General features: G+C 39.3%; 1 protein-coding gene across 1 annotated transcript in view; it reads left to right on the top strand.

Annotated features, from left to right (window-relative positions):
* Nucleotides 1-12,379, top strand: part of ARHGAP10 (Rho GTPase activating protein 10) — a gene marked incomplete at both ends in the record, with an annotated part of 154,114 nt that overhangs the window by 37,044 nt on the left and 104,691 nt on the right. Inside the window, 2 exons of the mRNA XM_082482767.1 lie at nt 6,904-6,999; nt 7,086-7,147. Coding sequence (XP_082338893.1) covers nt 6,904-6,999; nt 7,086-7,147 — 158 coding nt within the window. The remainder of the gene's footprint in view (nt 1-6,903; nt 7,000-7,085; nt 7,148-12,379) is intronic.

Here is a 12,379-nt window from a genome sequence, read left to right on the forward strand (position 1 = left end):
ACCCAGAAAAGATGCTACTTTGTGATATTTCATATATGGTAATTAACATGGTAATTGGTTGTTTCTTGATGTTGGGGGAATGTGGAGTTTGTACCCTTGTATTTGCAAAGGTAGAAGGAGGAGAAAAGACTTGAGTCTGTTTTCACTGGTAAAAGTTGGAGAACTAGAGAAGGTAGGTAAGACGATACGTGTTTTATATTATTATGCTGCATACTTTCTATAGGAGAAAACAATGGTTGGAGGTTATGGCATCTAAACCATTTTGCATATCTATGAAAATAAGAGTCTACTCTGCTAAAATCTGAAAGCTCTCTTAACTTGCCTGTTTCGATTGATGTGGAGAAATAGTGGCACTGAGACTATGGGATTACGCATTTGAAAGAAGGAAAATCATAAAATATAAGAGAATTAACATATGAAATAGAAATAGAAATCTTGCAAAAATTGGGTGGTTCTATCTCTTAAGAAGTGGGGAGAAGGTTAATATATCTCTGCCATGCCATTTACATGGGGCTTGTTCAGGCTAAATAGCCTGTTTTTACTTTTCACATAATTATGCCACAATGACCCCAGCATGTGCTAAAACTGTTAATCGAGAATGTCAAACACTGTGAAACAAACATTTAAGACAAGTCAGTTCTTAATAGAGGCACTGTTCTGAAGAATTATATTAATTTCCCCAATATTCAGTTTTCTTTTTCTTAGGTTGGAGAATGAAAACATGCTTTTCTTTTTTGGCTTCTAGGTGTTCACTTCCTGTTGTCATTAGTTAGGAGAGTTGTGAAAAAACTTGGACTTTTGGTGTAACAGTAGAACGACATCAATTTCTGTCTTTGATGAGACAAAAAGAAAAATTCCATTAGAGATTAAGATTCCTAAAATTGTTATTAATTTCTTGTATTTACATATAAGTTACTTTAGGGTTGTTTGTTTCCCATTTTATTCCTGCAATTTCCTTTTTTCTGTTGTTGAAATGCAAAGCTTTTTTTTTTTTCTAAATTTGGTAATGAAACCCCTTCCATGTTAAAGTTTGAAAGACTTTCCTGAAATACTATTGCTGTTTGCTAGCTCTTCCTCTTTTTCATTATATTTGGAAAAACTAAACTCATTTGTGTGTGCATGTGCACATGTAAACTTGACCTAGAGTAACTTCATTCTGACACCAAATTTCTGAGGGTTTTTGGTAGATAATAGAACACATCTTATGTTTCAGGCCTGAGCATATGAATGCAGAGGGTGTGAAGCTGTCAACTGCTGGACACTCAGGAGCTGTGGCTGGAAAGGTGCCTTTGGGGCCAGCAGGAGCTGAATGCTGTGTTGCCAGTTGAATTAAACTGAAACAGAGAGGCGGTGTGGTTTTTCTTATTTGTTTTAAAGGTGTGGGATGGTCCAAATACGCTTACACTGTATTATGCTTTGGGGGGAAAAGAAAAAGTTAAGAGCTACGTGACAAGTCAGTGATTAGTTGATTTTTAATCCTCATACCTGAATTCGCTAAGCTTTCAGAAACTCATGAGTTGCCATAGGTAACGTAACATTGTCAAAACGTGACTCCAGAAACCTTTTAGTCTTTGAACTTGATTTCCATTCTGGTTTTGGAGGGAAATGAGTAACTTTCTTTTAGCGTTATTGTCTTTTTTTTTTCTTTTTTTCCCCCTCTCTTTTGATGATTCTTGAAATATACTTATTAGATATAAATGAGTAGTAAAAGGTTTATTTGGTTTTAGGGAGTTAGAACATGTTACTGCTCTTAAGAATCTACCACATGGCTTGCATCTGCTAAGTTGATAAGTAAATCCTGTTTATCCACCTTACTAAGGTAATGACTAAATCCTGTTCATGTTCTCAGTGTCATGGATTATACTAGATCCATTGTTCACCTTGCTAAAGGGGACACAGAAGAGAAACACTGAGTTGCTTTTGTAAGCATTGAGATGGCATGTGTTTTATACAAAACATCACACAAGTCTGTATTGCAGCTCTTGGACAAACTGTTTTAAGTACTGTGTTCCTCTGAAGCGACTTCGTTAACTCTTGCAAGTGAAATTGATGCCTGGGAAGAACAGGGGAGAGGCCGATTCTCACTCAGCTTGTCCTTGCCTGTTTCATGACGGTGTGTAGCTTGCCCAATCTTGGCCTACTGTGAAGAAAATAGAGAAGTCTAATATTAGACCTTAAAGTAGTAACGTGGCTTGAAGATGAGCTTGGTAGTTAAATCTAAGTATTTGTTAACCTTTCAGCTTTTTGAGGAGAATGTTGTTGAACAAGACCAGAGCAATTTTAACCTCTATTAAATAAATCCTCTAGAAATCTGCCATTCCTGGAGCATATGTTAGTGTTAATGAGATTTGTAGTTAGGGATGAGGAATGGCGGTGTAATTCCAGTTCTTCTTAGAGTCGTCATGATACAGTAAAAGCGAAGCTTGATGTAGAAATCTGTATTTTGCTATAGAAAAATATTAATGCTAATACAGAGGGCTGTTGCAAGCAGATAATTCTCTTGCCATGCAAAAAGAGATCTGGGATAGCCTTAAGAAGCAGTATTGTCTTGCTTCATGCAAGAGTTTTAGTTTAGGTGGATAACGCTGAAGTTAGTACTGATCTTAGAGTAAAGGGAGAGATTGGAGTCTGGTGCTGTAAGTGAGGCCACTGCCTAGCAACTAATGGTGTCGTGTTGGCTCAGCAAACTCAGATAAGGAACAAAAATGTTTTCCTCCAAATCCAAATGGAAAAACGTAGAGGTATTTGTGTGGGGCACCAGCAACGTGTCTGGCCAGGACCAGCTGATGGGAGTGCTTGTTACTGTAGCATTTCAGAACAAAGTCAGGGAGCTGGCAGCTGCTCCTCTTCCTTCTGGTGTGCTTTTAAGCAGTTACATTCAGAGGTGAAAAAAATACATTGTATTGATATCAAAATTAACAAAGAAAGAAAATTAAAAGCCCCAGTGTCCTTATGTCCCTCCATTCTCCCTATGAAAATGTGTCTGTCTTTCTCTTCCATCTTTTGGTCAAAACATTTAGCAGATGCTTGATTTCTTCTAGTGTTTTAAGAAAGTAAGACTTTGAAATGACTCTGCCTTATGGGTTCACCAAGATTACATTTTATTCAGGAAAGAGTGTTAGTGTTTGGTTGATATTTAAACACTCTTTGATCTTGAATGCACTGTTCCTTTAAATGATAGCAGCAGCTTTCAACAACCCCCCTATTACTGCTTCCCATATTTTTCTATTTGGTGTTACTGTGTAGAATGTGGAGATTAAAGGGAATAAAATAATTACTTTCTGGCCCCCTAAATTCTCGCTGTGTTTTTTCAGTAGGCTACAGCATTATTCGAATAATCAGCATAACTGGCGTAACTGTACTCATGTATTGCCTTATTCTAACGTATGTAGCTGGAATCCATATATGTTTATGGTCTGTTATAGCACATACTCATCTTGCAAGCTCTAATGCTGATGTGGAACAATACTGGGATGTATCTGTCAGTGCCAACCAAGAAGTTTTGCTGTAGTAAAGGTCTTCTGACACAGGATGGAAGAGAGCCAAGTTACGTTTACGAAATTTCTCACTTAAGCAATAATGCTCAGCATTTAAATTGTAACACAATAGCAAGAGAGTATAGTACTTATGATATCAGCGTCTATTTTGGCTTTATATAGTTTTATAAATGCTTGTAATTATGTAAACATCTGTGTATGTACTGTAGGATATGTGGAATTTATCAGGGTAGAAGCCGGAGCAGTTACATGCTGTTTACAACACAGTGGAAGGTATGACTGCAGATGGCTTCAGGTGTCTCCCTCTGGCCGTGGTTTGTCAGATGGCAAGAAATCCAACACAAGGCTATGTTATCTTTCTAAGTCTAATCACCATCCTCATAATTTTTCCTGTGCTATAGCAGAATGAGTTCAGTATTCTTGTTCTACCTTTTGAGAAAGTTTTCCTCCATCTCTGCTTGATACTCAGTTTTGTTTCTTTGAGTTTAGCAAGAGGCAGACCAGAGGCTCTTCCATTCCTGTGAATAGCTGGGCACCAGTGGTTCTGCCACGCAAGCTGCTAGTGTTATATTAGACCAGCGCTGTTTTGCACATAGGGAATGAAAACAGAATGTGGCCTTAAATGTAAATTTAGCCAAAATAAAACAAGACCAATGGATGACAGATAAACATTGGAGGATGAATCTTACAGTTAACATCTACTGACTAAGCAGGATTAAAAATATCTTTATTTTGGCAACAGTTAGGACTCTGATCATTGCAGCAGTCTGTTGAACCAGATGACTGGAGTGTTCTTCCTCCAGTCAGGAGGTTTGTTTCTTTCCAGTTACATCTTGCAACGTGTGATTGGTTTTTATTTTGCTTCAGTGACTTCTCACCTTTGGTGAAAGTGCCAAGTTCTTAAAATACATCAGAAAATCTCTTCCTATATTGTTGTCTTTTCTTTCAATAGCCAGGTGTCTGTGGCTTTTCTTGACTGATCTGGTCATTCTTCTGTGTCCCAAACCCCACTCCCTGATGCTTTCCAAAATTTTCTGGAACAGTTCTTAAACACTTCAGACACCATTTATGGAAAGACATTGCAAAAATTTAATGTGTCTTCATGGCTTTAATACTTTGCAAATCTAGCCTTGGTGTGTTAAAAGATTACTGCATCCAAGCACCTGCTCAGCCCTTTGGTCAGTAATTTCCAATCCTTTAGCAGATTCAATAAAGAGAAATGCATGAGTGTGGCTTTCTGATCATGTGAGAAACTCAGTGTTTTGATTCAGCCCCTTCTCAACTTGACTGAAGTTGTTGGACTTTGCACTGAAAAAGTCAGGGCGTGGGCACGTGTTCTGTCTGCTGTCACTGTCACCAGAGAGGTGGTTTTTGGTGGAGAAGTGGGATATGCAGCCATGCAGGAGGCAGTTTCGTACCACTCTAGAAAGGCTCATCAAAGCCCATAGCCCACTTCAGTATTTTAGTACCCTTTCAGTCTGTGAAGAGGAAAGGGGGTGTTGTGTGCATGAGGTGCTGCATGCCTTCTAATGTGTACCTTGCTCAGCATTGCTTGAATACTTCACCTCTGCAAGTGGGAGAAAATGTAATAAACAATTCCTTCCTCTAGCACGAGGCTAGCTCTCATATGATAGGGCTTTGGTGTAGGGGATTATCGGATTCAAGAAAATTAAATAAATTTGGGAGATTGTGTGTTATTGGACTTGTTCTCCCATAAATAAACTCTTTTCAGCCTTGTGTTGTGACCTGGCTCACAAATAAGCATAACACTAGATGTTCTTTCACAGCTGGCAGAAACTGTTTCTTTTGCTGTCTGCTTTATGGACAGCTTTTTAGCCCAGAAGGCATTTGAGTTAAAATACTCATGTTTCCTTTCGCATGGGGATTATGTTGCCTTTTTCTTCAACTTCCTTATCCTTCTTCCTTCAACCCTGTGCAGCATCCTGCTGCTTCATGTGTTGAGAGGGTTAGAAGCAGTTGCAAAAGGGAGGCGCGAGTACCTGGCAGCATAGCATCACAGGGAACGGTGCTGTTACACAATAGGTGAGGAAAGGACTAATGAGAAATGGGTGAAAAGAAAGGAATGTGGAATGGCAAGGAACTGAAAGCATTTTTCTCATTTTAGGCTGTGTCTTGCTGTTTGTAGGGTATTTGTGACTTATCCTTTTAAGTGGTTGAACTGAACTCTCAGTGCAGCATTGTATGTCGAAGTTGCATTAACTTTGACACATGATAAAACATACAATGTGTTGGATGCAGGACCTTTCATAAAGTGCTTTTTAGTTGGTGTGTTTTGTTGTTTTTTTTTTTTTTTTTTTAGGGAAAACAAGAATAACAACAAAAGCCCAAGTTTGTAGGCTTTTAGCTCTTGTTAATATTAAAGTACAAAATGTTTAGCTGGTCTGTTAAAAGCGTTGTTCTTAGCCCTTCAGAACTGCATGTGATAAGAAAAAGATTATAGATTAACTAAATATTCTAAATTGTCCTTAACCTTGGCTGACAACAAAAATGCGAGTAAAACCTTTACTACTGGGTAGGAGTGTACCAGGACATGCATCCTTTTTTTCCCATTGAGCAATTCCATCCTTCCAGAACTTGTGACATACCCAAACTGCACGTGTCAGCACAACAGAAAAGTGTGTGTACACTGCTTATTTACAGCTTTGTAAATCTTAATAAGGGTTTATAATTATGATATTGTGGTTGAATATAGAGTCTGATTGCTTCCTGGAGGATGTAAGAGTGCAACCCTCTGTCTCCAAATTGTCAAACACTAGTAGGTAAAAATTGAGTTGAAGAAAATGTTTTAGGAATATTACAAAACAGTTATTATACAAAATTAATTTTAATGCTGTGCTTTTAACTTAACTAATTTTTGGCATAGTTTAACTCCATGGAATTTCGAGTTCTGGTGCAACAGTTCTTTTAAATCTGGTTTATGTATAAATGATTCACTAGCAGAGCTATCTATGTAAAGAGTATAGAAAATCCCAAGATGCATATTTGTGCTGACAAATACACTAGTGGATTTAGGTTAGCAGAGTAAGACAACTGGCACAACTGACTGAGTGTTGTGCCTCAAACTTCTGTAGTTGCAGATCTGTTTGTATGGCCTGTGCCCTGAATTGTGGTATAGTGAAGCATAAGAATAGGCCTAATACTGTTCACATGATCATGCTTGCTTTGTACTATACAGCCTTGTATAAAGAAATCAGGTTCCTGGATGCGACAGGTTCCTGGATGAGTTCAGAAGAGAGTTGGACAATCTTGGATGTCTGGTAATGTCCTTAGGCAGACCTGTGTTAAGAGTTTCTTGTAAAAGTTCATTATTCTAGGAATAGGAGGATCTTCTAGCCTTCTTAAAATGATTCCCTAACCTTCAATCTGTGCTTTTATTTCCTTGCAGACCTTTCAGCAGCCCAGAGAAAATTTGCCCATTCTCTGAGAGACTTTAAATTTGAATTCATTGGTGATGCAGAGACAGATGATGAAAGATACATAGGTAGGTAAGAAGTAACTATAAGTCGCTATATTTTGCTATGCCGTCCTGCAACATGATTAAACTTATTTTCTGGTTTTGTGTTACAGATGCATCACTTCATGAGTTTTCAAACTTTTTAAAAAATCTGGAAGAACAAAGAGAAATTTTGGTGAGTTCTAATAAAAATTCTAAAAAGCTGTATATATAGCAAAGCATAAGGTGAAAGTCAATTACAGTTGCTTACTGCTTTGTTAACCACCGAGATGTTGATATCAATAACTTAACAGCAAAAGCTGTCATTGTGAGGCCTCTGATCCTGTAGTCTTGTCGTGATTTAGGCCAAATCCACCACTGGGGACCCGAGGGACCCCAGACGGGACCGACAGATGCTCCCCTCTACCCCTCTACAAAGAGAGAGGCAGAGGAGGAAAAAGAGACTTATGAGTTTAGAAGAAACTAAACTACTTTAATGAAATATTAATAATAAAATAAAAAGAAATAATGAAAAATATATACAAAACGGTATCAAGCTCCCGAGATGACAATCACGTCACCGGCTGGCACTAGGGCAGTCCCAGGCTGGACTCAGTGACGGACGGGAACTGGATTCCGGATCTGGAGTCAGGATTGGGATCACAGGCAGACAAACAGAGTCCTCCTCAGATGTCGGCCATTGAAGGAAGAGCCCCTGACCCTTTGATCCCTCAGCTTTTATACTGAGCATGAGGCAGATGGGATGGAATACCCTGTTGGTCAGTTTTGGGTCACCTGTCCTGTCTGCTCCTCCCTGCAGGTGGGACCCCACTATGCTTTTCCGCTTCCGACCCTCCAACGTGGCAAATAACAAAGTTGGTTGGCCTTGAGTGTTATAGCAATAAGTGTAAGCAGGAGCCTCTCTGCATCCCATGCCTGGGCATCAGCTATAAACAATTGACCTTATCACTCAGAGAGTGAACACTGTCTGCACAATATGCAGTTAATTTCAGTTGTTAGAAGAGGCCCAGCTAAGAAGCGAAGTTACTGAACAAAATTGGTTCTGTTTTACCTCAAACCAGGACAAGTCTAGAGTTACAGACAGCAGCTAGTTCTCATTAAAGGAGAAGGCTCTCGTGTCAGGACAGATAACTATGAGTTGGCTTAAAATGGAAGTGCCCTGATAAATTATGGCTGGGATGAATGGGAAACCCGTCATAAGGTTGTTTACCATTTACAGTAAAAAGCAAGATGAAAGACTTAATGCTGCAGCAGGACACCCAAGGTTGGGAACTTGGCCAGATTTGGATCCAGGATCTCTGCGGCTCCAGCTTCAACACTTACGTGGATTTGGAATGCAGTCTGTTGGCTGGATGCAGTAGCAGACTTAAACCTTTTCTTTATAGGTGAGCTTTCTGGTGGATGGTTGCATCTGCAAACATTTAGTTGCTCTGTTGTGTAGAAGGGAGTGTCCTTCATTCACATGCCTGTGATTACTTGGTGTTTTAGTGTAATACAGGTAAAGTTGGCTGCACACAGACTGTGGGCTGAGCGCACTTCAATACACCTTGCTATCTTGATTTCCTAAGTTGTCCAGAAGACAGGGGGAGTTCTTTCTGGATGGTACCATGGTTCTTCTCTTCAGTTGCGTGTCCAGCTTTCGTTTCAGAGTGGGGATTCATAGAGTAGATGATGTGTACCCAATTTTCTTCTGAGTGTGGTCAGACCCTGCATCTAGGAAATGCTCTTAGATCTGTCTAGATAGCAGTTATGTTCCTCAGTATTTGCTATGTGATTATATCTTTTATCTTCCTGGAAGTCGGTGACCACTTGGCATCGCTAAAAGGAAACTGAGACTAATCTATTTTCTGTGCTCCTCTCTGGCAGAAGCTGTGCCTGCAGTGTAGGAGTATGTAGATAGGTGAGAAAAACAACTGTGAACAATTTTTTTTTAACATTTTTTTTTTAACATTTCTCTCTCTGGCAGTCCTGAGCCCAATAATAGTCATGGTTCCTTGAGTGTGCTGTGTTATGTCCTGGTATGTCGTTCTGACCTGGAGCCACATTTGGGTCAGAATTAGGGTCTATGTGGTTCTTTGCACATTGCTGAAGAATATTGTCTTTACATAGTAGAGAAAATTTTTCAGTGTCTTGAGTTGTTTTGCCAAGTTGTGGGGATTTGCTCAAGTATGTTTGAATGCTTCTTTTGTTTTTCATAATTCTGAAATATAGTCTTTCTCTGCTTTTTCTTGTCTGCCATCCATAGCTGTATTTTATTTTAATGAAGTTGCATACACCTAATTAGTGAAAGTCTTCGGGAAGTTTTGCAATGGAAGATACTTCATAGCCTATCAAATTATTTTCCATGCTATTTTGATACCAGGTTTTTGAGAGATGTCAGCTTCAGGACTTCAGAATCACGTTTCAGTGACTACGTCAATAGATCTTCAGTAGTAATAGTTTACCAACACAGTAGGCTGTGCAGAATTCTGTGCTGTCTGTCTGTATAGTAAAACACTTCTGTTTTTCAGATTGAATGCCACAGAACAGTATTACTGGTATGCTGCCCATGCTTACACAGAAGGCATTATTACACTAAAAGATAATTACTGTCAGTTTCTTGATGAGAAAAGTATGAAATGCAGTATCTGTCAGAACAGTGACAGTTTGAAAAACTGGGGAGTTTAAAATATTGTGGGGCAAATGTTTAATTCCAAACAGAAACACAATATATTCTCTGAGTTGCCAGATACATAGCCTTTTCATCTGTAGTCTAGAAAATGTTATATATTGTTTCTAGAGTGAGTTAATAAAACAGGGGCCCTAAGTCTCTGAGAAAATGATTGTATGGTGACTGGTAAAGATCATTTTCAGAGGCTGCTGCTCTGTCTTTTTTTTTTAGTTTCTCAATTGATATTTTAACAGTGGCATGAGCTCTACGGATGCTCCCATGGAGAATATTAGAGCATGTTGCACTAACAGATGTTTGGAATCAGGTCAGGGATCCAAAGAGTTTCCATTAAGATGCAAAGCATACAGCAGGATTTTTTTTTTTTCAAAAGCATTCAGTCGCCTTTGTTAAGAATGGTCTTATTGAGCATTTTTCCTCTTAGCATTTTGAAGATGACCAGAAGGTTTCTGACTGCTTACTTCAGTTTTAGTGCAGAATTGCAGATAAATTTCAGCCACATAAAGTAAAATTAAAGAAATCAGTGACTAATTATAGAACTAAGGCCACTTCAGATATTGCTGTGCATTTAAATTTTTAGATATTTGTGTAAAGGTTTATTTTCTTCACAACCATATGGTAAATGACATAAGTGTGTACTTAAAATACATTCTAAACTGAAATTAAATAGTCACAAACTAAACTTCTTGTGGTTTTCTGAATGTATTGTTTGTGGTGAATCCAGAGTCCATAAAACTTTCTGTTAGCGTTTGTCATAAATTTACATGCTTGGTTATTATTTGTCTGATGAATATTTACTTGGTGGATATTTAGTGATTTCATTCAGATGTTGGAGTCTTGCGCTTCATGGTTTTACCATTTCTCCCATCTCCTTCAAAGGCTGCTGAAATTATACCCCAACAGTCAAAGGATTTAGTTGCTTGTGAAAAGAGAATTTGGCATTAATCCAGACATTTCGCTGAAATTATTACGGAGTGGCCAGTACAAAGACAAATTACGTTTTTCCATAGCGCCGTAGCTTGGTGACTTTCTCCAGGGCAGATAGGAAATAGGTCACTTTGTCCTTGAGAGTATTCTGGAAATGATTTTTATGTCTTAAGCATGAATGGAGTCTTAGGACTTGGCCATTAGGATGGCTTAGGATGGCTGGGCCATCTTGTCTAGACAGTGGTTTTGCCAGGAAAGGTTGCACCAGATGATCCTCGAGGTCCCTTCCAACCTGGTATTCTATGATTTTATTCTATGACTTACATTCTATTCCTTTGACATTACAAAAGTGTCATGGAAATACAAGGATGAAAGGGAACTTCACAAGGCTAGTAGGAAAAGGCTGGGGATGAACAAGCACCAACATGGAGATGTTAAGATCCTCTGTCTGGGTACCTGCTTGCCAAACCTCCCTCCCAGCCCCAGTTCTCCTGACAGCAGACGCATGTTTGATTCCTGTGATGGGCTCAGAACAACAGGCTTTACTTGCTGCCCTCATTTAAGCTGCAGTGGTGAGCAATGCAGGGCTATCTGGTAGGTACTGATCGCCTGTAGTTGTTATCCCTTTTCCTCCTTCACCTTCCTTTTTACCATCTTCATGCCTCCCCTCCTTCATCCAGTCTTCTCCCAAATGACCAGCCAGCTGTAATTAGTTTTCCCGCTTGATTCCAGTCTTGCTAAATTACAACCACATTTGATAGCGCTTGTACTGTTCCCTCAGTAATCTCAGCAGTACTTGGCACTACCAGTGCGGTCACCCTGAGGTGGTGACTGTGCATACTTCCATTCCCTGGAGGTCCTCTGTCCTGTCCTTCAGCTGATTCTGGAGTTCAGTTGTTTCTCACGTAACTCTCCTTTAACCATGCTGAAAGTCCAGCCACCCCTCATTTCACCCCTCATTTCTTTAACTTCTGCCAGCTTCTCTCACAGTTACGGGCCTGTGTCCTCTCCATCAGTCTCTCGGGTCCTATCTAGTAGTGTCTCATGTCCTATTCAGTTAGTTTACTTCCATGCCAGGACTGAGCGAGTTGGCTGCATTTGTCTGGATCCCTGCCAGAGGCGTGACTTGCGTCAGGGTCACATATACTTAGATGATCCCTGATGAGTCCTGGTCTAACCTCTTTAAAAAAGTTTCAGGGATTTCTCTAGTTGTACTCCAGTGTTTATTCTTCTGTTTGTTTTTTTTCACCTGATACCCATCCTAAGTGTCCTTTACTGCAAATTAATCTGGGAACTTTTTGGGAACTTTTCTGTGGTAGTCATGGAGTAAAACTGAGCACTTTTCCTTCATAGTAGTATTTTCACTGTTAGCCTTTATAAGTGGTGGTTTACATTTGTATTTTTCCTTATTCAATTTAATTGCACTGAGTTTAGACCATGTCTCTTTTATGTCAAATTATTTTTAATTCTGCTTTCTGAAAGCACTGATATTTTCTCTCGGATTCGTGTCACTCCACACATGTGTTAGTTTGGTGGAGTTACTGGTAGGTCACTGAAAATTGGATCATGCGGGTAACTTGTTTGTAGTTTCTTATATGTTGTTTGAAATGTCCTCTTGGCTGAACAGTTATTTTGCAGGGTAGTTTTGCAACCAGGATGTTGTTTTCTCATAGTTTATTTGTTAAGACCAGGTCACCACCTTTGTTTTTGAGACTGTTGTTGGATCAGCATTGGAGACTTCATTGAGGAGATTGGCTGCTGTGCTGATCTCAAAAAGGAAACTAGATGCTGTTCTTAACAAATTCAGAGTAA

Source organism: Vanellus vanellus, assembly GCF_965231255.1.
Source record: "Vanellus vanellus genome assembly, chromosome: 4".
NCBI lineage: Eukaryota > Metazoa > Chordata > Aves > Charadriiformes > Charadriidae > Vanellus > Vanellus vanellus.